This window comes from Salarias fasciatus, chromosome 23 (genome assembly GCF_902148845.1).
Source record: "Salarias fasciatus chromosome 23, fSalaFa1.1, whole genome shotgun sequence".
NCBI classification, from domain to species: Eukaryota; Metazoa; Chordata; class Actinopteri; order Blenniiformes; family Blenniidae; genus Salarias; species Salarias fasciatus.
Window position 1 is genome coordinate 7,135,253 of NC_043766.1, and position 27,557 is coordinate 7,162,809.

At 39.3% G+C, this 27,557-nt stretch overlaps 1 protein-coding gene across 4 annotated transcripts in view; it reads left to right on the forward strand.

The window, feature by feature from the left end:
• Positions 1-493: 493 nt before the first annotated feature.
• Positions 494-27,557, forward strand: part of LOC115381725 (discs large homolog 1-like protein) — a 114,830-nt gene continuing 87,766 nt past the window's right edge. For 2 of the 4 annotated variants that reach the window (XM_030083299.1, XM_030083300.1), the window contains exons 1-4: positions 495-816; positions 2,045-2,215; positions 4,370-5,225; positions 7,527-7,623. In XM_030083299.1, the coding sequence (XP_029939159.1) occupies positions 798-816; positions 2,045-2,215; positions 4,370-5,225; positions 7,527-7,623 (1,143 nt within the window). In that variant the 5' untranslated portion in view covers positions 495-797. Of the gene's footprint in view, positions 817-2,044; positions 2,216-4,369; positions 5,226-7,526; positions 7,624-27,557 lie in introns of all 4 variants that reach the window. The other 2 variants (XM_030083304.1, XM_030083301.1) reach the window with 2 other exon arrangements.

The window sequence follows — 27,557 nt, forward strand, 5'->3', positions numbered from 1 at the left end:
TGGGACTTTTCCCGTATGACAATGTTCATATGTATGATTTATTTCCACTAGGAAGCCAGGTAGTAGGAATTTTCTGACTTCCCAAAGTGGGACTTCCCAGTTACTCGCGGACCATTGGATGTGGATCCAGTGCAGACCCGAGAATAGAGCAGGCTTTTATCCATCGGCTACAGTGTGCGTTTAACATGACAATACCTGCTGGAGACACAAGCTTCTTATGAAGAGCCTCTCAGACCTGCTGGAGTGGTGTGTGTGTGTGTGTGTGTGTGTGTGTGTGTGTGTGTGTGTGTGTGTGTGTGTGTGTGTGTGTGTGTGTGTGTGTGTGTGTGCGCGTGAGAGAGAGAGAGAGAGAGAGAGAGAAGAGAGAGAGAAAGAGAGAGATCCCCTCCCACAGGACCGCCTAACCGGTCAGACAGCAAGTCACCTGAATGAAGAAATGTAGAACTAGTTTTGGCGCACGTAGAGAGGCGGAGGAGGACTAAAAGTGAGAGATAAGAGAGGGGCTATAAAAAAAGAAAACAAGAAAGAAACAGGCTGCAGCTCTGCGAACAAAGTCCGCGGCCGCGACTGACACGGCTTCAAGTCACCATCGCTTCTCTCGGGTTTTTCTAAGACTTGAAAAGTTTAACCTGTGTGTCTTTTGACGGGGAAGGTTCATGCTGGTGTGTTTGGCTTGCTGTGGTGACAGTTTGCAGCCCCTGTCAGTGTTGGCACACGGACGCGCACATCTGTAATAACAGACGCGCAGTCCCGGACAGAAGCCCGGAGGAGGACTGCGCGCGTTTCGGTGTGTCACCATGCCTGTGCGACAGAAAGGTAATGTGTTTTTTATATGGTATTTTTTTACACCGTAAACTGTCAGTATTCAGTCCTGATTAAGATATCTCCTCGACACGTTCGGGTTTATTCCATGAGAAGACCCCCAGCAGCTCACTTTTAAAACACTGTTGCTTCAGCTTCGCGAGACGCTTCCTCTCCTCGTGTTACCGCACAAAAACCTGCAACTCATTGTTAAGTTGTGCACTGGCAAATATGCGCAACTCAGAGAAAATAACGATAAAAGGTTCAAGCAATTAGTAAGATGGCATGGTAAATTCATTCCTAAAGCTCTACTTCTGTTCTCTGCATGCATCTGAAAAACTGCAGCAAACATAGGAAAAGTGCGCGCTCTTAACGTAAGCGTTTTATCCTAAATGAAAATACCAATGGGCTTCATGAGAACATTTATCTCTGGCTCTGCATAGCTTTTAATGCAGGTGTAAATACTGACGCATTTTTGTGTGAAGTTGGGAGAGTGATGGATCTGTCTGTGGTTCCGGTTTGATCAGCTGTTGAGGGAAACAGGAATGCCCCCTCCATAAACTGCATTGTCTTTTGCACTGTTGCACAAGAGAGGGTAAACGAAAGGCTTGGTATAAAATGGTGTAACAGATAACAGCACAGCTGTAGTAAACATCTGGAACAGAAAGATACACGTGAAAAAAAATCTTAAAGAAACTTTTATTATGGGTTTTATAGTTTTAATTGGTAAACTATAAAGTTTCAGCTCTGGATGTTGCTTATATAAGAATATTTGTTTCCTTGAAACTTTTTTTTTAATTTCTCTTTTATTTTGAACATGTACAAAATTAAACACATAGTTCAGAATAATCAACCTAAAGATATCTCACGGAACAAATAGTGAATAAAATAAGAACTGATTGTTTGTCTTGAAAGGAGTGGGAAGAAGTATCAGGTTCACTGGTGTTTCTCTGAATACTCTCCTTCTAAACTTTTAATGGACAAAGAGAATGGAAGCAGTCATTTCTCTCAATGCACTGAGTTACTTTCAATCTTTTCTTTGTTATTATCTAGTGAAAGACTTGTGAGATCCAGACCAGCTATAACCACAGTAATCCCCTTTCGAAATAAAGGCTTTTAATGTACAGCACCTAATCCCATGTGCTTAAAAGTGCCAGGAGTTTTCTTTTTTTGTTTGTTCTTTTTTTAAAGTATTCTTTCTTGAAAGATAAGATGTGTGTATTATTTTTTGGTATGTGCTTAGATGCTCAGCGGGCTTTGGAGCTGCTGCAGCAGTACCGAGCCAAACTGGACCAGAGACAGCAGAACCAGAACCGGACCAAACAGGGTGCCATAGAGGAGGACCGGCAGCTTCAGCAGTCTCTGGACAGGGTCATCAGTGTCTTCCAGAGTCAACTCTTTACTGCTCTTCTTGGTGAGAAACTCTGCCAACTGTTACGTGCTGTGGAACTTTTTCTGGGTTCTGTTATGCTTGAAATGAGCTGGCGATGTACCAGTTGAGCAATTTACTGTCTTTGGAAAATGAATCTTTTTTATAACAACTTTGAAAAACATTTCACTGCTTTTATGTGCAGTTTGTTACCCTTTTCACAAGAGACAGAAATGTATTTCAATTAGCGTATATACATATACACTGAACTGAAATTGATAAATGGATAATTACTTGGCAAAAATTACTTACATTAAAAGTAATACAAATTGTATTACCAACACAAAGGCTATAACGCACAGGATAATAGAGATAAATAACCAGTTACAGATAGAACAGAGAAATTACTATGCATATGGTAAAAGTGCTGCATGCACAGAGTTACAACACACTCCCAGTTTATCTGGGCTTCAAGACCTCTCGTTGGAGTTTGCATGTTCTCCTTGTGCACGCTGGGGATACATCAAAACAGCCTGTGGAGCTGAAGTTAATTTGTGGTTCCGAAGTGTTTTGCTGCTTTTTCCCTGGCGACCTGTCCAAGGTGTTTTCTGATTTCACCCATAGTCAGCTGGGATCAGGTCCAGTCCCAAAGCGACCCGAAGTTTGGTAAAGCAGTGTGGGAGATTGATGACGATAAATTAAGCCTAAAGTAAAGTCTTTATTCAAGATACACAAACTTTTTCCAGTTAATTGGAAGTATTAAAAAAATGTTTTGTTTAGCCTGTTAAAGTTAAATTACATATTGGTCTGTGTGTTTTCTCTAACTGAATTTAGAAGTATTAGAGCTCACTTTCCAGCATGTCATAGATTAAAAAGTTAGTGTGGGGTGAGTGAGATTTTCTCCCGTTACAGTCACAGTATCTGAATCAGGCTTGAGCTCTGCTGTCGCACTTCAGCCAGTTGATATCAGAGCATTCGGGTTTACATCTGACATGGCTGTATCAGAGTACACAGAGCAGAATACACACTTTCCTTGTAGCCAGGTGTGGGTGTTTGTATGAGTATGTGCATGATGACAAACTGGTTCTTAGTCCCCATTCCCGCCTGTGTTGTGCCCCACCCACACTTTTAGCTTTGTTTTGTGTGCATGCTTGTGTGTGCATGTATGTCCTGTTCACTAAATATGAGCCAGAGTTCCTGCTTTTCACGTGACTTTGACCTTTAACCGAGCTGTCGCCGTTGTTACAAAGTTATGGAATAGGAGAGTTGTTTTGTTTGATAAACACTAAAGGTTTTCCTGCTACTACTGGTTATATGTGATGAGTATCTATGGATGTCCATATATTATTGCTGGTAGAAATTCATACAGATTTATGGTTACTTTTTTAATTTAAATAATGTTCCTCTTCCCCCCAGTTTCTTTCATTTCATTCATCACTTCCAAAGTCATTGGTTTGATTTCACAATGAATATGAGTTACTGCATAAGTAAATTTTCCTGCAGAGCGCACAAGGAGGAACAAAACCTCTGATTTTGACAGTTGCATTTTTATTTGTCCATGTTTGTATGTCTGAAAATTAATATGAAATTGGATCAGATTGTATGTGGAAAAGCCTACAGAAATGTGGTGGCAGTGCCCAAAGGTCTCCACTAGAGGTCCTTGTTGCATTATATGTGTCTAAGATCCAGTTTATGCATTTTGTAATAAATATAATTAATTGATGACATGACAGTGAAATTCACTCTAATTTAAATAGTTTTACAAACATTAACATTGGTGTTTTCCATAAATTGTATATTTTAAATGAATGATTTGTTGAGTTGATGTTTTTTGCTTTAAAAATGTGACGATCATGTTTAATCAAATCTAAAGTGGGGGGTTTAGTTTCCATTGAGATGAATCAAACAAGCAAAAAGAAATAAATCTTTAAACAATCAGTTTAAATGTGCTGAGGAGAGATGGTGGATACAGGTTAAAGGATGTTGTGAGTTTCCAGGAAAGAATAAACAAATCATGATTGTAATGAATTAGGATACAGAGATGGTTGGTGTGGTTGTGGGGGATAGGGTAAAATGGAGAGATGATCCACTGAGGCAATCATTGAAGAAAGCAGCCAAAAGATGAAAAAGATTGTTCATTTATCCAGTTAATCATGCATGTGTTTTTTGCAAATGTTCTAAAACCTGTCTTCTCTCCAGATATCCAGGAGTACTATGAGTTGACCCTCCTTGCAGACAGCAAGTGCTCTGAAAAACAGGCCAGGGAACCTGGTAAAGGACCATCCTCCTCTAGCCTGTCAGCAGAAGCAGTGTCTCAGCCACAGCCGTCCACAGATCCTGTGGGCCCCCAACCTTCAGATGGACTACCGCACAAACCACTGGCTCCCAAACCCAGGTCAATCAAGTACCCTGCCCCTGCACCTCCGGTCTCATCAGGAAGTCCTGCGACAAATGTATCCTCCTCTACAATACCATCCAGTACACCTGAGGTTCAGCCAGGCAAGGTTAAATACCGTGCTCCTCTTCCTCCTGTCCAGCTTGGAGGCTCCACATCTCTGTCACCAAACACTTCTAAACCCTCTTCTCCTTCTGCTGCCGCTTCACCGGGTGCTGCAGTGAATAGCATAAAATCACCGTCGGGCTCCATGAAAGCATCTCCTGGAGTATTCCTTAATGGAACGAAGACAAATCTTACTCCCACAAGTCCTTCAGAGAGCTCAACAACTCCACAAACCCTCCTTGTGTCACCTGACCGCAACCTGGTGACAGTCTCAGCCCTTGTCTCCAGCACCATCCAAGGCTTTGTCCCTCCCACCACTCCAGAGAAACTTACTCCAACCAGCTCCACTCCAAGCACAGGCCTTGCTGTCAGCAGCAGCACTGACGCTGCCACGGTCTCTGCAGCTCCTACAATCAGTAAAGACCCAGGATCAGATGGACTCACTTCCAGCCCGAGTCTCATCAGTCCCAGTCAGGGAAAATTTTCCTTCAATATCCGAAGCCCCACAAGTCCCACAAGTCCCACAGGACAGCTCACTAAAGGCGCCCAGCTAAGGTATGTCTAGTGTTGTGCAGTTAACTTAAGATTAATCCTTAAAGCTCGTGTCCGGAGTTTTGAAAGAAGAGAGGTTTTTTTAGTCCAACATCTTGAGGTTCTGCCCTCCCTCTGCTTTCGTGAGCTAGCCTACCAAGCCATGCCCCTTTAATTGTGCACGCGCATTACCTGTGGGGTCAAAATGAGTGCTTCCGAGTCCTTCATGTTTAGCTTGTTATGGTGGATGTTTAGCAGACAATGGATATATCCAAGGTAACCGGGGCGGCTGCTGGTGAGCTCACTCACCTCTGCCTGGGTGAGTGAGCGTACTCTCTGGCTGCATGCACACGTTGATTGACAGCACGACAAAGCGGAAGCTCGAAATTTATTAGTGAAGGCTGACTGGTTCTTTTTCGGATAACATGGGGGTCTATGAGACGAAGGCGGAGCTCATAAATAAATTTTTATATTACTTTATGCCAACATTATATTATAGTATCGAACCAGACTGGCACATTTGACCTCTTGAATAATGATACGTACATTGAAGACGAACGGAAACTCCGGACACGAGCTTTAATGACATTTATGTTACTTCTTTTAAAAGTAGTTGTATTACTCATCACTAAGAAAGAAACAGTAACTAGTTGCACATAAACATAACTTTTGTGTTAAATTAAACAATTTCTCTTTCTTGAGCTCAAAAAAAGGAATTTTGGGAAACTATTACTGTTCTGTTGCTGTAGCACATTAGCTGACTGTTAGACTAATGTTTTAAAGTATCCGCTAATGGCTCGGGTCGCAGGTATCACAGATACTGTGGAGGGAGGCTGATGTTGTTACCTACGGTGTGTTGATTTCATTTGGGTTTAATGAACTGATCTGACTTCAGTTTACCCTAACTGAGCGTAAAACAGTTACCACGTACAACAGATGTCCTCAAAGTCACCTCGATATTTACAAAGTTACAAATGTTACTCAACTATTTCCTCCAAATGCAGTGAAATGACGGAATATGTCAATGTGCTTACAGTAACAAGATACTTCATACTGAAGTAAAAAGCAGCATTTGTAGGGTTTAAACCATGTAATTGTATTTAGTACAGATGTATTGACACCAATTCCATAAAGTCAGTTGAATAATAGGGTAACACTTTATATGAAGGTCTAGTTTATAATGCATTAAGAGAACATGCATAAGACATTATAATGCATTTATAATATATATGTATAATATAATGTTTCATACATGTCATTATAATAGTGTATAATCATGTATAAGAACTTATACCAAGATTTATAACGACATTTCAGCTTTAACGAGACTGTGCTTTGGAAATAATATATTCACAGTAGTCTCCTCTTTGGCATTGTTTTGATTTAAAACTTTTAGGAAAAGAGCTCAAGATAAAACACATCACAGAAATTATCTGCCACCTAATGTTTTTACTTCATCAGTTGTTTTTTTTTTCTTTTGAACTCTGCCTGGCAGTATAAGACAGGTCATGTGAAGTTCTACCATCATATTAACAAATAAATGCATGGTTTCATTATTGCAGAATGGAGTAACTTCTCAAACTTATGAGAAAATCAGGCGATGCAGTGCTTTAGGTACTTTGGCATTCTCGAGACATTGCGTTTTTCTTTTTCTCTTAAGCTGAAATGCACCAGAAGCAGTTCATGAAAGTTAAACTTTGCTGCAGAAAAACTCAGCCAGGATGAAGTAGCGCATTAGAAATACTGACATTACTGACATTTGGAAGTTTGATTTAACTTTTAGATTCCGTTTTAAAACTTTTTTTTGATACTCCACATGTATTCTACTATTCCACTTTACTATTAAACTCATAATTTGTCTATTGTGCTCATAATTTTGATATTTTGAATTTTTGATCTGCTTGTTTCGGAGCCAATTGTTTTATTCTGTTTTAAATATTTATATTTTACAAATTGTTGTTTTCCTGAAAATGTTCTTTGAACATAAATATGCATTGCAGTGAAAGTCAATAAAATCCCTGCTACTTACGTACCTTTACCTGTAATTAATCAATAAATTGATTTATTTCATTTTTGACAACGCTGTTGTTACTTGTATTGTTGTATGCAAGCAGAGTTTCCCCTCAAGTCAATTGCTTTGACTATTAAAAAAAATATATACAGCTCTAAATATGAAGCTGTCACTTTGGTGAAGTGACAGGTATTTACATTGTGAAACACTCAGTGGTGCTTTTATGCATTTGGATATAGAGAGAATTAAATAATAGCTGACAGTTTTTGGCGAGTTCACCTTCATGCAACCTCTGTTCCCTGATCTGTTCCCAGTCCAACCAGCCCTGGGCACTCAAAAGTCACCTCCACTAGTCCCAGCTATGGCCCAGTCGGCCTAAGGCCATCGACAAGCCCACTGACCCCCAACAAGGTAAGACATGTCTTGCTGTTTTGTGATAGTGCCTGAGGAAACCTGTGGGAAATGTCTCTGCTGTTAATAGGAGGGTGAGATACAGATTACCTCCTCTCCAAAATTGGGTGATCGCTGTTGTTGGTTCATCACTTTGAGCACCGGCAGAAGTGCAAGGACCAGGAAATGTTTGTGTTTTTCATTGGCTGCCGAGTTTTGATGGATTATGCATCATATAAACTGCCTGTGACGATGATCAGAAAAGCATTTTGTTCTTCACACTATGATCCAGTAAAGCTGTTGGCACAACTAAACATAAAATTCCTCTACATTGTCAGACTCCAGTTCGTATCATCCTTCATTTCATACATTCAACTGTGTAGCTCAACCCAAAAAAGCATGGTCCTTACAAACGTGTCACCGTTTAAAAGGGAAAAGTTTTTGGACAGACAAACAATACATAAACAGGTGTTCTTCAAGATGTTTCAACAAAGGCACACAACAGATTAATATAACAAAAAGGAGATAGCTGACGTTGACTAGTTTGTGATCATCAGTGGTTCTGTTGAGGATCCTAACGTAGTCAATATAAATATGTGTATATCTGCTTCTCCACTATTGCGAATACAGCAGATGACGAAAACGTGTCAGAAACAGGTTAAGATTTTCCCAAATGATGGTGTCTGGTTTTAGCTACAAAGGGATTTTTTATGAAAGTTGCTGCAATTTGTCTGTTCTCAGTTTGATATTTACACTTTCATCTTGTCATTTGGAAATGAAGGGTTTATTCTACTAGTGCACATATCAGATAGACATTGCTACATGCCACACTGTTACTTTTACTCAAATATTTTAATATATACAGTAAATAGCGCAGGACTAGAGATTACATGTGGTATTAACACACTGTCAGATATGACGAAACCTTATGGAAAATAGCTTTGATATTGAGTGAAACTGTTTAAACAAGTTATAAGAGGCCACCTCTGCCGTGAGTACTCTGAGAAGTTTCTGGTGGATGTTTTGGGTTAATTAGATGGGCAGTGTTGGAGCACTGGCTTACATTTCATTGTGTAATTTGAGAAAGAGAATCAATTCAGTTCAGTCACATTCTCCTGCTCGGTGGAGACTCCAGAGTAAACCCACAGAGCCTGAACACTTGATTTGGTCTTGTTCAGCTTGTTAAAATTTGAATTAAAGTGAACTCTGTGGTTCTGATTCTTTGACCACTGCTTGCACTTTGTACTCTGATGCTGGTTCTAGATAAGAATTTTAGGTATTTATATGGTTTTGTTGGAGTGAAGCTGATTTGTTTGGCTGTCAATTAATTAATTGCATTGATTGTTCTTCCCACTGTTTCAGTATACCATATATAGGTTGCTTATTACAGTAGTTTTTGTTACTAAATCTAAAAGCAATCATGGTGTTCCTCAAACTTGATCGGATTTTGTTTTGCTCATGCATTTTTTTTGAAGTGAGGTAAATGACATACCTTTTGATACAATGTTTAAATACTTTATGAACATAACTGATGTGAAAGTGTGTATAGCCATAGGAGACATTAATAATGATAATGATAGTATGTATCATTTAAAAAATGACAAAGTTTCAAAACACAACAAGAGCCAATATAGGTATTTTAAGATGTTTTTCTTATAAACCTAAGTCGTTTGTTGCCGCTTTATTTGGAATATGTAAAAACAAAATAAACAATGGCAGATTGTGGTACGAGCATGTTGCTGGAACACTTGTTTTTGATTGTGCAGTTGGAGCCTTCAGCAATGAAAGAAAGCATAAGGACACAGAATTGTCAGTTTCAGTACATAGCTAACTAGAAAAGGAGGAGAAAATATCTGGATGTATTCTGTGTGTTCTTGTTTGATGTGGATATGCTCTGATACCAAACAATCTTATTCCACTTTCTATTCTAGTACACAAGGTGCAATATATGTAAATATTTCAAACTGACTTTGAATATGAATTGAAATCCCACCTCTGTGGGCTGCTCTCGGTTGCACATGGAGCTCAGACTTCACCAATACACAGCCAAAGTTGAAAGTAGAGCATGTATTGCTATACTGCTGTTACTGTTCACTCAGTGTAACCCCCATTCCTGCCAAACAGAGACCTGACCTGATAAAACAGCAGAGTGGTGTGTGTGTGTGTGTGTGTGTGTGTGTGTGTGTGTGTGTGTGTGTGTGTGTGTGTGTGTGGGTGCGTGCATGTGTGCGTGTGTGGAATATACAATGGTGTGTGTGTGTGTGTGTGTGTCTGTATGTGTAAGTGTTTGCCTGTGCATCCATGTGTATGCATTTCTGTGCCTGTCTCTAGATGTTTGCCTGCTTTTTTTTTTTTGTGTGTGTGTGTGTGTGCTAAGCGTGGTCTGCGTGCGCGTGCCGATATATATTCCGAGCCATGCACTCTTCGAGGTCAAAATGTGGCTACCAGCTGCCGTAAAACCAAGACAGCAGCTGGAAAACAAGAGGGAGGGTGGAGGTGCACCGGGACAGCTGCCATGTTTCTGAGTCGGCCTCTGTTTTAGCAAAGAGGTCCATTCTGGCTGCTCTGATGAAAGGACAGGTGGAGATGAAATGATACAGGGAGGAGAGAGATTGAGGATGAAAGAAAGAGCGGAGAAAGCGCAGACGGAGACAGCCAGACGGCAGAGAGATGCCACCAAGAGCAACAAGCGACTGAGTGGAGGAACTGGAAAGTTGCCTCGGAGGATGTTTCGATGAAAGTTTGGCAGTTGGACCGATGAGGATGGACTGCATCTGCATCCTCACTACGAAGGTGAGAGACAAGAACAGAGCTCGATAGAGCAAAGCTGAGCGAGCATGGTGCCGAGGCTGAATCAAATCAGGACTTCATAGGATGAGATGGGACAGTTTGATCATACATCATCAGGTTAAATTTACTTACTGAATTGATCAGTGTTTTGTTTTTCAAATAGGTCTCATTCCTTTAATCTTCATCATTATCATCACCATCATCATCTCTTTAAATACTAGTTTGTGCATTTTGTACAACTCTTATTTTCCAAATCTATTTTGTTAACATTGTAATTTGTCATCAACATAGCATGTGATTGTCATGGGGAGAAATTTGAACAGCAACATCTAAAACATAAAAAAAAAAAGGAACAGAAAAAAAAAACTCTGTCAAGACTGATTTGGTAGATATTTGAGAACTAACATGTGTATGCACATAATCTGCTGAGGATAGTGGGTCACTGGTTGCTTATTCCACAGTTCGTCCGTTGTATTTTGTGATGGACAAACTGAGGTGACGTCTTAGAGGAGGAGACTGCTCTAGTCAAGCGACTCTAATGGGAATGCCGAGCTGTTGCTCAGGCTGTTGGTCTGACAACATGTGACATCCAGAGAGACAGGAAACTGGGTTGATAGGACACACACACTTCAGAAGACTTGACTGACTGGCTGTGTAGGTAGAGGACTGATGCACTGGTTGACTGACTGACTGACAGGTCTTAAGCCAGAAGACATATGTTGGTGGGCAAACAAATGCTGTCTGTATGACACAGTCGGTAACAACCATATCGCTGTTTATTTGCTGACCTGGACTTTATTAGATCACATTTCAAACAACCGTCACTCTATCACTTTTCACAACACTCTAACACTTTTCACACTCTCAGTTTCTCAGTATAGTAACATAAAATGGAAATAAAATCATTTTAAGTTTACTATTTAATTCTAATAGATGTGTAATTGCAAACACAAGGCTATTCAAGAAGTATATAGCATGTTTTAGTAAGAGTAAAATGAATTGTTGATACTCTCCGAGCTCTGAAGGTCTAATTTAAGAGAAGTTACATTGTATTGAAAAATTCATTTTGCTAAAACAGAACTGTGGATACCATGGCACACATGTCAGGGTGGGGTTTGGTAAACTACTGCTGGTTCAATCTGTTAAATGTTTCACCTTTGCATCCGTATTGTACTGAATTGTCCATAGTTTTGTGTGTGTGTTCGCCCTGTGATGGACTGGTGTCCCATCCTGTTCCAACCTTACTGTTTGTCAAAAATTAGTCGTAGATCCTGGTTATGCCGTTTGCACACAGAAAAGTCTGGTTCACTATATTCCCGTATACGACTGACAACTACTGTTTGTGAACTACGAATGTGTTCTACTAGAACGGTTTAATGTTTTACCTCCTGCTTGCGGCAGTTGAACAATTTATAAGAGTGAGGGAAACAGCAGTATCAGTCACATTTTTATAGCAGTTACGCTGGTGATGCTGTAGTGCTGACAGATGTAAGAAGTTTTGTTTAGCTTAATTATTAACTTTTCAGAAGAAGACACTGTCATTGTCACTGTCGTTTACCTTTCTATAATGTGATTTAACCAATTAACCTTACACAGTTGAGACTGTCAGAAACGGAGACAGAATATAAGTATAATATAAATATAGACATGAATATAACACTGGCTTTGTTTAAAGTGGCCAGCCACAGTATCACATCTATTAAAAAAAAAGAATAGAATGTTTTAATGTATCAACACACACAGAGAAAAAATAAAGCAGTACAGAACAAAGTTATATCTGCTGGATGCAGCTTCCCACAAGTTAATGTGGAAATGATATTTTTGGCATTTCTTTAATGGATTAAAGGAAATCAGAGACTCTGAGTTGGCTCTTAGACAGCATGAAGGCCTTTCCCCGCCGTATCTGACCTAAAAAAGTTTACAAGACCTGTTTACAATACAACAACAAAGCCTTTAAAAAGACAGTGAATACTCATTTAAGACAGCGATCTGATGAAGGATAGAAAGTGTTAGTGCACACATGCTCCCAGATACAAATAAGTCTGCAGTCTTTTGGCAGATTTACAAACAGACTGCAGGGATTCCATCTCACATTTATCTGGTTAAACTTGTTTATCTCATTAAGGTAATGGATTAAAGTAACAGAGGGTGTTCCCACAGCCCAGAACTGCTGGATTACCACAGGAGAATGTATCAATGCATTGTTTTTCTTTCTGCTTGAATAACTTTTTCTTACTGAACAACATGACTTTCTGGAGTTTGTATCAGCTACAGGTGTTAATCCTGTTAAGCCGCATCAATGAGTCAGAGAAATTGCAGCTTACAGGGATTTTTAAAAATCTAATTAATGTCCAAAATAAAGGTAGCATAATCCACACATGGAAATGAAGAAATAATACTGTTCTGTGTCATTTTGTGATAGCAGATGTGTGTAAATATGCCTGCTTGGGAAGACTGTTGACACACGTGTAGTTGGGGTTTTCTGCTCTTCATCAATATTTCCCTCTCTATCTTGCCCAATCCTCTTTACTTCCTTGGTATATCCAGTCTTAAGTCCCACCCTGGTTTTATCAGTGGGCAATTGTTGTTTGGTCTTACCCAGTGTCACTGGCCTCCTGTGCACCAAGAGAGCAGGAGTCTCCTCTAAGAGGCTTACCTTAGGCTGCTAATAGACTTTACAGAGGCGGGGCTATTTTAAGATGGACAAAGAGGAGGAAAGACAGGAAAAAGTATGAGGCAGACGCACAAAGGCAAAGGTGTTTAACTCACCTCTGCCGGAGAGCTCCATGCCACTTCATTCCACTGACCCATCCATCTGTGAAACTGTCCAGCTGGCATTGTGATGTAACTGTGAGGACGGGTCACGCCTGACAAATTAATCAGCGGAGAAGGCATGAGAGCAGAGGAGAAGACGGAGAACACTCGTCAAGCAGCTGTAGGCCAACTGAGCACTAAGACACGCCTCTGCAACGGGACTACCACACCAGCGTAGGGTGCCGTCTCAGGTTGAGTCACTGCATGAGACCCTTGGATCTGCAAGACCCACACTCGTAAAGAACTTGGAAAAGTGTGCAGGTCTCTGGATTTGCCTTACATATAGTGGAGCTCACTGTTCTATCAGGCTACATGTGGAAATGGACAACTGCTGCTCTCCATCTGCAATCAATGTAATGTATATTCATTTATATTATATTTATTTAAAAGACTAGTTATTTTTATGTTTCAGGTATGGATTAAAATTACGTAATCTGCACCACAGTGAATGCACTCCGTGTTACCAGTTTGATTACAAATAATGTCATTCATTCAATTTTGTTATTTATGTCTATAAAAAAACACAATATAACTTAGTTTTAAAGCCTGTTATAAATCAAACACAGGTGAGTGTTTGCTCAGTAAATATGCATAAACTGTATGAGGTACATTTCCTGTTATGTATTTACAAAGCAGCCTAGCATGCTTTACTTTCCCCACATTATTTGACCAGTTTAAGCCTGTTTTCTATTATTATTATTATTATTATTATTATTATTATTATTCTTTTTCTTTTTGAGTAAAACACAGTTTAATGCCTACCTATTTCTTTTCATATGCCCATTTCGTGGTGTCCTGCTGTAGAAGTGCATGGAGGCACACAGGCTGGCAGACAACCAAGGGGGAAATGAGTAATTAAGAGGAATTAGTCTCAGGGCACAGGTTAAATCTTTAACATTAATGATAGCTGCTTGCAACGGCTGCGGCTATCCGAGCAGCAGCTTCCCTTTCCAACTTCACCTGTCCCAGTCTTCAGCGGTTAACAGCTAAACTTATTCATCAACATTCTAATAAATGGTAACTGTGCATTTACAGTTACATGAGGGTGCATTTACATGAAGTTGGTGGTGGCTCTGCGTTTTGTTTTGTTTTTTTAAAAGAAACAATGGAGAAGACACTGGATGTCTTCTCATAAGAACAGGCCGTTGATAGACTTGTTGCGCAGCTCTGAAAAAAAGCAAGCTGATGCATTCAGTAACTATAGTTGGTTGATTTCTATGAGTTGTCTATTTATGTTCAGCACTTTGTTGCATCAGTGATTGTTATAAAGTGCTTTATAAATGAAGTTGAGTTGAGTTGAGTTGAGTTGAGTTGAGGTGCAATGAGTGTTAATCAGTCCTGCCCATGTGTTTAGAGAAACACATTCATTTTAGGAAAATGTTTAGCTCAATCATATGAATAGCTTGCACCAAACCTTTTCACAGCATTTCTTTTGTGTTAGGGTCAGGTTACAATTGTGTCTACCACAAAATATTGACTTTCCTCTTCTGTAAACATAAGTTGAATTTTCAGTATATTTGCCTTGCTGCATGACCGACTTTCTCTGAAGACTCGTTATATATAGCAACACTGCACATTTTTTAAGTAATATAAAGACATTTTTGTTCTATCAGTGATATGACAGTGTCCTGTCCCAAATGCAAAACATGTAAAAAACTGTTTAATGATATTAATGATACAGTATATTTGATTACAGTAATGCTTGACTTCTTCTTTTAGAATAATAAAAACTGCAGAATATAAAGGAAATCTTGTGAAGTAAGACTTTTCACATTTTAAAGTAAGGTTTTTTTCTTAAAAACTTTTTTTCTCCAATCACTGACCAGTTATGGTAAAACAGGTGAAAGCAGCCAACAATGACAGCGATAAACAAAGTATATTAAAATGTTATTTGAGTTTCGCAGTCCATTTCAAATCGGGTAGTCTTGTTTCAAATGAATAGTTACCGTACAAATAATGTCAAGATGGGAAAAAAAAAGCTTTGATAGAAAGTCCGAATTGAGATGAACATTGTCATAATCGTGCTCCATTCTTATGATGTAAGAAATAAATATCCTCTCTCAGAACATGACACTTGGATTTAAACCTAACACTTCTAATCTGGTCTTATTTTTGCTCTTTGGTGGGGCGTACTGCGCCGCCAGTGGCTTCTCTTCAGAGATGAGACTATCAGCTACTGATGCAGACACAGTTTTATTTTGCTTTTTTTTTATATATGCACACATTCAGGTTGTCCACTGTTAAGAGTATGGGTGCTCCTTGCATCATACACATAATGCCCTTTCTTCCTCACATAACACCCCATACTATTTTTGTTAAATCTTCTCCTAATGGTGTACTCAATAACTTTGTATTTCCATTCACCAATGGGAGAAAGACCTACTACAGTTTATCTGCTCACATATTGACATTTCATTGTCAATAAATTCAAGTGACAATCTATTTTTCTTTTATTTTGTATTTTTATCTTGGATTATTGAATTAACATTTTAGAGGCATATTTGTTATTTTGTCCAGCCTGATGAGCATCAGCAATTTATTTTCAGTTGTCACTTTTGTTCAAGTTAAAATATACTTCTACAAACATGTTTATGAACATTTCGCAGCTGCTGTTTTACAAAACTTAGCCTGCATTTTTCAATATATTTGAGACGTAATGTATTTATTAATAACGTTCTTGATGTAGGTAGTTTTGTTTAATTTTGAGTTTGGAAATATTTCAATATTTGGAAAGTTACTCAACAAGTATAGCAACAGACATGAAGCAGCTCTCGTATCTTCTAGTTTTTCTATTTTCAGTTTCAAATTCAGATTTTTTTTTTTTTGTCTTTCAATTTTCAATGTATTTCTTGAATAAAATGGCCAAGAAATCAAGATACCAGCCAACATTAAATTATTCAACCTATGTCACACCTGGGCACTGCAAGAGCAGCTTATCCCATTAGGCAAATGCCTAATCTCCGTGAAGGTATACACACTCTTACACGCTCCATACAAATAAATGAATACACACACACACACACACACACACACACACACACACACACACACACACACACACACACACCCAAAAGAATCATAGAAGTTCTTAAGTGTATGCTCACATTGTGATAAGATGATTGCGTTGTCCAACAGCACAATGTTTCCTTTGTACACAAATGCTAAGAGTAGCTTGGAGTATCCAAATTTGTAAGCGCGTGGATTTGTTCCCCTAATTTGATGGAAAAAGCTTCATTTTTTATTCCTTATTAGTTTTTCTGTGTTTTTTACTTTCTCAGATGGCCTGATGAAGGTGCTGTTAGCATATTACTGATGAAGCGTGCTTAATTTTTGGATCAATATTTTAGGGAACGTTATCCATGTGCTGCTGTGCCAGGGTTTTGCCACATAGTGGCACTGTCTGTATGACAAACACATAATGATGCATCCTCATGTCCACTGCAGTGATTTAAAGCCAGTGCCATGAGTGCCATTTAGTTGCACAGGCAGTAGGCACAACCCTTTTCTAATAATGATAAAATAATACTAAAAAAAATAATCATCTATTAATGTTTCTCTGTTGCATGATATTTGTTGCTTTCAGATTTCAGCCAGAGCATGAGTGTCCTCACATTGCTTTTTTTAGTAAGTGGATGACACATATACGTATTTATGTAGAGGGAAATTCACTCATGTGGAAGCTGAACACTCAGCTGGTAAAAGCTGATCACGTGAGCAGATTTGAATTGTTGATGTATGGAGTCTTTTTTAATTGGTCAGCGTGCAGAAAGCAGAATCTACAGTGGTTGGCTGGGAGGGAGTACGTACAAACACACACACACACACACACACACACACACACACAGTAGTTATTTCTGTGCTGGCTGACCTACTAATGCTAACATGTAGTACATGGCTGCTAGGCTCTGAGGTAGCATCCTCTCTCTCTCTCTCTCTTTCTCCCCCTCCTCCCCGCTTGGTTTCTGCTATTTGTCATTTATTTCTTCATTGTCATACAGCTATTGTTGATTTCTTTCTGTCTTTAAGTAAAATAGTCTGTTATGACATTTGATTCCTTCTCTACCCTCCCATAATGATTTGTGAACCATATGATCCAGAGTGCCTGGGGCTATCCCAGATGTATGAATGTATGTGTGTATTTTTGTGAGTATGCACACACATCAGCTTGATCTCCATCTGCTCCTTGCCAAACAGAGAAAGGCTCACAGTATAGCTGGTTTCATCTCATCATGAGAGCCGAGACTTTCTGAGGACTAACACTCGTGCCAGTGCTAAATCCAGTGCCTGTAATCTGAGAAGACAGATTTGAGTTTCTGTATAAAATATTTGACGAAAACTTTGCCTGCGGGTGACAGAGTGGATTTTTCCACAATAATGTCAGCATAATAAACAAGTGTTTATTCAGTTATTCATTTGATATCATGAAGGAAGTACTATTTGTTACATTTGCCATTCTTAAAAGTCCTGAAAAGAATTGTGCTTACATTTAGAAATAAGTTAGAGACTGCAGGCTTCATCATACAAAAAAAAAAAAAAAACAACAACAAAAAAAACAAAAAAACAAAAAAAAAAGAAAAATCAGAAAAATCAGGATATATTAAAGATCGAAGAGCTCTAACAATGTCACCAACATGTAACCTTCAATGAACACAGCAAAGATAATGTATTGATGGTGAATTTGTTCAAATTCACACGTTTAACTGTGCAGTCAATCTTACATATATCCATTTGTCTATCTGCCTCTGTCATTCCATCCCTTCACCCATCCTTCACTCCATTCCTAAAATATTATTTTCTTTGTTTCAATAGAAGAAATACAACATGTGGATGATATATAAATAATAACATTCAGCACAACAGATGCTTTTTGAAACCTGTTTTGTTTGAATTCGGCTTCAAAACCATTAATTGATCCATTTTTGTACTCATCAATTTATTCATCTATTCATTCTTTCACGTTATCCATTTTCCATACTTTTATGTAGGCTTGGGCTCAGATGATTGGACATAGCTTGGCTATGAAGACAGTCAATCACCCACACACAAAATGATAATTCATACTCATAAAATTTTATATTAAAAAATCTGAAAAACAAAACAAGAACAATCACTCAAATATATGTGTCTGAAACTCTATTGCAGATACTAAAACTTGCTGCTCATCTCCTGAAGAACATTTTATATCCTATTGTACAAAGAAAGATGGACGCTGTGTAACAAAAACATCAGAAATAAGATCAAATATTTTTTCAAACATTATGCAAGTCATTCACCAAGTTTCTGAACTGTACATTTTTGTGTGTTCTTTAGAAGAAGATAAAGCCTTGCTGTGCTTAGAATAACCCTTTATGTCATTGCATTATTTATACAACTTGTCTACCTGCATCAACTTCCAAACATAATTGGCTTCCCCAGGTTTGAATCCCTGCATCTTTTATCTATGTACATTTGGAGATCTTCTCAAAATAGTTTATCAGTAGTCTTCAAATTTGTAATGATTATTTTGTTATTATAAATGTAAATTACTCAGTGGTATCAGCTTGTTACTTATTTTCTGATCTGTTTTCATTTCATAATACTGTCCCCACTGACCTCAAAATCACCTTTGTTTATCTCACCCACATAATTTTGTCTTTCTTCATGCTGTGTTGTTTATTTTCACGTAGAGGTGTGATGGCACAAGCAACCACAGAGAGGCTTCTGTGGCTGTGTGTGTGTGTGTGTGTGTGTGTGTGTGCGCGCGTGCGCGTGAGCGCGTGCATGCGTGTGTGCGTGCGTGTGTGTATGCACATTGTGGGACTTGGCATACTAGTGAGAACAAAAAGCACCTTCCATGAATAAAACCCTGAATTTCAGGGGAAGATGTGCTGCATTGTTGCACAAAACAAAGGAAATTCATCCACCTTTAAGTGCAAAGGAAGTTACTGAAAGTCAGTGCAGCACACCCAGAAGGTATGGAATCTGTGTGTGTGTGTGTGTGTGTGTGTGTGTGTGTGTGTGTGTGTGTGTGTGTGTGTGTGTGTGTCTCCAGATGGCCCAGCCATCAGCATCAAGGATCTCAGATGAAAAGTGTGCTTTGACTGTTTGACTTCCTCTGCCCTTTAGCTCCCTTAAGCCTTCACTGATCCTCAGCTTGATCCAAAAATAAACGGCTACACTATAATATATCTCACATGGTTAGATTGTTCAGTTATTTATATTAAATGAAATTGTTACACATGAGCAATCACTAAGTTTTCGTAAAGTAAGAAATAGCTTCTTGTTGCAACCTGTTGTCTAATGACATTGGATTTAATAATTTCTTGACAAATCAATGCTCTTTAGTTTATTCAGCTTTTTGTGATGATTCCTTTTATGCCATGGGCTTTCAAAGCTTGTGAGTTTGAACTCAGTTCTGGGCCTTTCTGTGAGGAGTTTGCATGTTCTCCTGGTGTGTAGGGCTTAGTGAGGTTCCTCCCACAGTCCGACAAATGTCAAGTGAGAGTTATTGCTAATCATAAATTCCTTGTGTTTGTCTTGTCATGGCTTGGCGACTGGATAAATTGATATAAAAGGTGATTGAATGGATAGATGTTTTATCCCAAAATACATGTTCTCTTTTTAAATATGGCAGACAAGTCATTTTTATATATGTTTACATTTTATAATGACTTTTGACTTTGTGTGTTTTATGTTGTTTGGTATTTTACTTACATGCGCAAGATTACAAATGATGAACTTGATTAATGCTGTTTTTATTGCTGAAGAGAATTCGTAGTTATTAAACTGCTGTAGCATAAATCAGTCTTTTCTGGAACTCAATTAGCAAGCAGTCTTTCAAAGCTTAAATAAGTTGTGATCAATACTCCAATGTGACACAAAAATGTACACAAAAAAACCTTTGTCCACTTCCAAAAAGATAGTCCTGTCATTTATTCTAATTTCCACTAATTTCAGCTTTAGCGAGGTTTTAATGCACAAGAATCTGCAACATTGTACAGCTATTGACAGAAGAAATTATAAATTCACCACTGACTGAAACTGTCAAAAATTTGCACCTTTGTGTTCTTTATGTTTTTCGAATATGAACCTCAACTCTGTAGACAGAAAAAGTTGTGGCAAAGGTACTTGTTGCTACGTGATGAAAAACTCTTAGGATCGGAGTTCATGGATTATGTCTAACATTTTGCTGTTGCCTGAAGCTGCACGCGCGCACGCGCACGCATACACACTGTGAAAAGCTGATTTTCCTCTGCAAGTTTGAATGGGAAACTTTCCACATGATCAACATCAGTGACGCCTGTGGTTTAAAAGGCAAAATCAGTTGGAGCAGCAAATCAGTGTGTGTCAATGTCCACTGAATCCCTATTCATCGCTCTGTGTGAGCAGTTTTAGGAGTTCATGACTTTTGACTCTGGATGATGTAACAACTTTGCCTCTGCCTCACTTGTTCGCTCTTTTGGTCTCTTCATTGCTCCCTCTCCATCAGTGTTATATTTGGTCAATTCAATTTTCACCAGCCCGTTTAATACTGAACCAATACCAAACTCCTGTTCCCTCTGTGTGCCTACGGCTGTGTGACTGTATTAGGCAGTCCGTTGCTGCAGCAGGTAGAAAGAGAGGGAGGTGAAAAAAGAGAAGGGGTATGAGGGGATCGGTTGAGAGATGACATGTTTTTAGTCCTCCCTCCATCTCTGAGTGCAGGTCTCAGGTCTTTCTTTTTCTTTCTGCCCATCTCTCATTGATCTTGCTGTTGAGAGGCGGTCCAAGCGAGGCACTGGAGCGAACCGAGGGAGAGTGTGCAAGGCAGGGAAGAGGGGGAAAGAGAGAGAGAGAGAGAGAGAGAGAGAGAGAGAGAGAGAGAGAGAGAGAGAGAGGAACATGGATGGAAAGAAAGCGAGAGAGGGAGAGAGAGAAGGGAAGCGATGAACAAGAGAGGCAAACAGTCACACACACAGAGGAGAGCTGGAGGACTAGGACTGCTGCTGCAGAGGAAGAGGACAAGACAGAACACATTTATACTGGCATACATGCACACATATCCATTCATGCACACACACAGAAACACTGACCTACAGATGCTTTGAGCAACACCACACTAGAACGCACACACACACACACACACACACACACACACACACACACACACACACACACACACACACACACACACACACACGTGCCAGCACATAAACATACACACATGCTGACGCACGGGTAGACAGTGACCATGTTGCTCCACGCATCCTGACCTGCTCTGAGGATTACACTGATGAAGATGATGAAGGCGAAGAAGAGCATGAGGGAGAGGACGCTGGCCCGCCACAGCTGAGGACCGTAGCCAGGCGGTTGGGGGTGGGCAGGCGGAGGTAGAGGTGGGGGGGCAGTGTGGGGAGTTGTGGGAAGGGATGGAGCGCGGTTGACATAACACATGCATGTGCATGTGTGCGTGCATGTGTGAGTGTGTGCTGAGGTGAATGAGTGTGAAATGCGTGTGTGAAACCTAGGATGCCCCCCCAGCGCGGGACCAGCTAGCTGACGTTAGCCACATGTTGTGCCACTGCAAAGTAGCATGCACCAACAACACAATATCTTTGATGTTTGGATGCAAGGTAGGTAGAAAGTTTTGTGTGTCTGTGTTTGCACTTGTGTGTGAGGGAGACATGAAAAGATTCACGAGTGAAGGAGTGGACAGTGGGGGAGAGGCACTGATGAGGCAAAATGTGCTGACTGAGAAAAGAAAAGTGGTACTGAGTAAGCCTGTTAAGGGACTTGTGTTTGAGGTAAACTAAGGTGAGAGTTCGTAGCTGGCAGGAAAGCGTGCATGAGAGAGAGAGAGAGGGACAGAGTGTTGAGGCTGTGTGAACACCAAAGATATCAAGAGCAAAGCAGTTTTTATTTGACTTGTTTGATCTTATATTATAAAGTCCAAAGCCAGGATCATTTTCATCATAAACTCTGTTGTTTATAATATTTATTCACTCACATTTCTTTGATTAAATGTGACTGGATATTTTTTTAAGAAAGTTATGTGTTTGAGAGAAATCTCACACGTGGACTTTATTAATTAAAGCCCCCCACGACGCAAACTCTTCGCAAAGCAGTTATATTCTGATATGTTGTTTAGCACTGTCACTATGAGGCTCTTTCCACTTCGATTCCTAGCTTTCTGCCTTTCTGTGTGGAGTTTGCATTTCTTGGGTGAGGGTTAGGGTTGTGCATGTGTGGGTTTTTTTCCTTGGGGACACTTACTTCCACCCACACTCCAAAAAAGGTAAACTGACTCCCATATGGTGAGTGGGGACTCTTTGTTAGGTCTGAGATTTACCGCAAACTGTCCATTGTCCCTGTCTTATTGACCATGGGTGAACTGATTTGTTCATTTAAGTGAAATAATTTGATTGCCATTTCTTGCCATTCACACAGTTACTTTAATTATTAATTTCTTTTTTGTATTTGTTATGGAGGGATGGTAGATCCTGCCATTTCATTTTCAGTCCCTGTTCAATCAGTTAGCCATTTGCTTTGTCAATGGACCACAAAAGAACAATAAGTATCTCCCAAAAGTCCATGTAGATCAATAATGCTTACTTGTTTTGTGTTGCCAACAGGCAGTAAGTCATAGGGCACTTACCATGACCGTATAATGCTGTAATGTTATTCCTATATCTGGAATATTCTCCTCTGGTGAGTTGGCATAGTAATACATCCACAACTTTTTTTTCTTTCAAATAATAAAAATTTCCTAAAATATTTGTCTATGTCAGCCATCAGAATCCAGCTAAGACTAAAATCTGTCCAGGAAATATCTTACTGTAAATTGGTAGATCTAACAAGGTTTTGGCCACATACATGTAAATTCATGTGTTTCTTCAAGTTCCCTATGTAGCTCTGTAGCAGACACAAAATTGTGAACCTCTGACTTCTGTGGTCGTCTTCTTGTCTTCTGTCAGTGTTCAAAGGCTTGTCAGATAAAGGCTTAGATTAGTTTAAAAAGGGATGGTTGATCTTACAATATTTCAAACAGTACCAGTGAAGATTGCCTTAAGAAACTTTTGTGTGAAAATAACAGGCTTCTCTAGTTTAACCTGCTTCAATTTGAAAATTCTGTTGTTGTTTTTTTTGTTTTTTGTTTTTTTTTTTGTTTTGTTTTTTGAAAGTAAATGTATTTGTGGGAATTCCCTTTTTGTTTTTTTTCTAGATGTTGATTGTTTCTGCTATAAACATCGCTATTAAGATACACACCTTAATTTTCTGTCTGGGACTAATAAAGTATTCCTTTTCTATTCTGTTCTATGCTATGAAAGAGGAATCTTTATTCAAGGTTACTTTTCTTTAAAGAGAGACTTTGTGTTCTCTCCAATGTTGTGTGAAAGCACATGTGTATTTATCAACGGTGTTCTGAGTTGTACTTACAGTATTTCTTATGTTATAACCCCCTTTAAAAGAGCGGGAGTCTTACTTAGATTGTACCTGGTATATGTTGAGATATGGTGTGACATCTGTCCTAAACTGAATAGACAGGTGGATTGTGTAAGATGTTTTTTGTTTATGTTTTTGATTAAAGCACAAATTTACTCACAGCATTGCTCAGTTAAACCCCTATTGAACAGTTGCAGCTGTCTTCAACTCACACTCTCTTTATTATGAATGTAAAAGGCACTTGGCATCCCTAACCCAGTATTTAATGGCTAGCAGTGTATCCCATACGAGTACACTGACTAATTATGTAACAGCAGCCTATGTTGGAGAAATGAGCTGAGGCCAGAAATGGCAATCACCATCTTGCAAAGTACTCTGAAACTGTTGAGTGGAAAAATCAACACATAAAATATTAAAGTTCCACCCAAGCGCTTCAGCAGCGGTGTCTTTGATGTGGAGGATGTGTTGGTATACTGTGGTGCATCTTCGAGTAGTCGTTAAGCACACAGTCAACCCAAAAATGCCTTCTTAAATGGGTCAATAAACCTGTCTGAAGATCCGAGTGAAAATGGGAGCTAATCTGCAATAAGAGGTGAGGGCAAAATAAATAAATGGATTTCGGTGTCATTGTGCATTGGTGTTATTTAAAGGAAAACCCTCAGGGCAATGATAAGAGTGTTCAGTTTACTGTTAAAAATTGATGCCCAGCACTGTAATATATGAAGTAACAGTACGGCCTTTGTGTGTGTGGTGTGGTGTGTGTGTGTGTGGTGTGTGTGTGTGTGTTTGTGTGTGCATGCGTGCGGGCATGTGTGTCCATGGATATTATGTTGTCCAGTTTAGCAGTTCGGCCATAATAAATTGTATGGACTTCACTTCTGTCCTATTACATCTCCTCACTATGACAGCCTGTTAGATGGAGCCAGGCCGAGAGACAACTGCTAGACTGGAGCTGTAGAGAGAGCGAGAGAATGAGTCAACACGAGTGTGGGACACGAGAGGAGAAGCAACTCAAGAAGTATTGCCCGAGAGGTTAAAAAGTGAGATAGTCCTGAGGCATAAGAAGTTGTGCTGTTTTTAAGATATTTCTGTGGAGTTTGTTTTGCTCTCATTCTCAAATTTTAGACATGATCAGTGGCTGAAATTCTCAGTGGTTTGGAGTTGCTGCCACGAAAAACAGTCACCAATAGGAGACAATTTGATAAACAGTTCAGACAACAGATAACTTGGAATAGTGATAGCAATATTAATAATGACATAGAGTAATGCAGCTGTCCATTGTGGGCCTCTGCGTGAAGTTTGTATCTTTTCTTTGTGGATATGAGGGTTTTCAAAAAGTATTTTGGCTATCTCCATTTGACATAAATTTCCCATGAAGATGTCCTCTGCTCTGATACAATACTCCCAGGAATGAATGCATTTGTTTATGATGCTGCCAGATACTCTCCAGCCACCTCCTACACTGCTTGATTCAGCTCAAGGTCATGGGGGACTGGAGCTGATCCCTGCTGACTATGGGTGAAAGGTGCAGCATGGATAAGTAAACAGATCAAACACAGATCCAACCATATTCAATTTCAAATTCAAAACTCTTGAGTGTGGTTCTGCAGTGGTTTCTTCCTTTTAAAAGGGAGCTTTTCCTTTCCACACTTGCTTTTGTTTGCTCATGTGGATCTGTTGGGTTTTCTTTGTAAAATAGATTGAAATGTTGAATTTGGCACTGTGTGGATAAAGCTGAATTAAATTGAAAGAAACATTATAACTTGGGTCACAATTTGGATTAATCTGTTCATGTCAAGCACACAGAAACAAACTCAAGACAAGAGAGCTAACCATAAGTAAAGCAAGAAGTAAATTCTAAAAGAGTAATTCAGTTGTTTAATTGATAATATAAACTGGTATAGTGACTGCAACTACAAGCTGGGGTTTTTCATTATATACAACAGCATATAGATTATATTTCTAAACTCTTACATACAGTAGATGCACTTGAGTAGGATCCCAAGCTTTTCCTCAAAAATCCAAAATATATTATTACACCTTGAAATTCTGTAGAATCCTTGATTCTTCCTCTTGTCGTTCCTAAAGTTGACTAAAAATAATGTGAACAGGCGTTATTATCTGAGGAAAAGCCATTTGCTCATACATTTGCCAAGTGGGTGTGTACGTCAGAGGGGGGGTGCTGCTGCTTAAATGAATAGAAGCCAAAACACTGCTGCTTTATTGCCAGTCCTCTTTAATCATACTTTGATAAACAATAGGGTAGAGGAACAGACTGACTAACATTTTTAAGATGCATAAAAGTTGATTAAGCATAATCTATGACCATGGCCTCCAGAAAATATAGAGCAGAGAGGAGAGCCCATTGTAAATACATGAGGGTGAGGTACACTCATATTTACCTTGCCAGCAATGTGTCCATTTCTGAGGTTATTTAAAAGTGCCTGTGAAGATAAATCAAACTCACCTTAACTGGGTCAGACATTTGAATTGATTAAAAATTCATGAATCTGTTTCTGCAAAGGTCTGTGTATTTTTACTGGAGGTATTTCATGGATTGATGCCACTGGCAAGTTAGTTTAGAAAGTTTCTTGCTATTGTATGGCTCAGGTAAATTCTTAGTTGGCATATTTTAAACAAATAAAATAGCCATTTTTGAGGGTTTCAGTTAGCTTGTTGAATTTCTTGCATTTCAATGGATTTAAAAATATATATTTTCATTGATAATGATTGTGAGTAATTTAAAAATGTGTCAGTAGTCCACACACAGTAATACTTCGACAACATTACAGGAGTGGCAAACCTGTGATATGAGAATGTGAATCCATGATGTTAAAATATTTTTGCATGTTAGTGACACTGTTACTGCAAAATTATTTTTTATCAGTTTTTGTTTGTTAAGTACTTTACTGTCGGATTCCAAAAAGGTGAGATGGAGAGTGTGAAGGTAGGAAGAGAGGGATGCAGAGATACAGAGAAACAGAGTCAGAATAAAGGCACGTGTGTGTGTGTGTGTGTGTGTGTGTGTGTGTGTGTGTGTGTGTGTGTGTGTGTGTGTGTGTGTCTGAGTCAGTATTTGTGGACATGCAAGTGTGTATACATGTGTGCGTGCAAGAAGCTCCTTACGGCAGAGGATCCCCTGCTCTTTCATATTTCGCCAAGCGTGACTAACGCCTGGCTTCACTCTGACACACACACACACACACACACACACACACACACACACACACACACACACTCTCTTTCTTTCTCTCTCTATCTGTCTCTATTTTTCTATGCCTTATAGGGACAATACTTTGACTTACACTTGTTTCCTGCAGATGAGCTACCATTTGCCTAACTCTCACCCTAAACTGCCTGAAATAAAACATGTCTTCACTTTAGAATACATTGACTTCCCTCCATTTTTAACTTACCAGTGACATGAGTCCTCATGGGCTCTTGCACAATCAAGTTTTGATCCCCACAAGTACAGGACAAACACACACACACACACACACACACACACACACACACACACACACACACATACACAAAGGAGTATGCTGAATCTGCTCCCAATCTAGTCACGTTTCTCTGACTATGCAAGACCTCTTGACACACTAACATATGACAGACTCAGTGTGCATGGATGTCTATCTGCATGTGTGTGTGGTCAGAGCTCTATCAGATGCAGTCCTTATTAGCTCAAGATATTAGATGACCCAGAAAGGCATAGGTATGATTATTGCAAAGGCAGACATATTTGGCGTTTCTGTTCATTCATGCATTCATCCAGTCTGAGGTGTCTTTGAGACATGCCAAAATTAAGCACCAAATATAGTATTACGGTGTGTGTGTGTGTGTGTGTGTGTGTGTGTGTGTGTGTGTGTGTGTGTGTGTGTGTGTGTGTGTGTGCGTGCGTGCGTGCGTGCATGCGTGAGTGCAGAGGGCAGCTGCAGCAGTGTTGT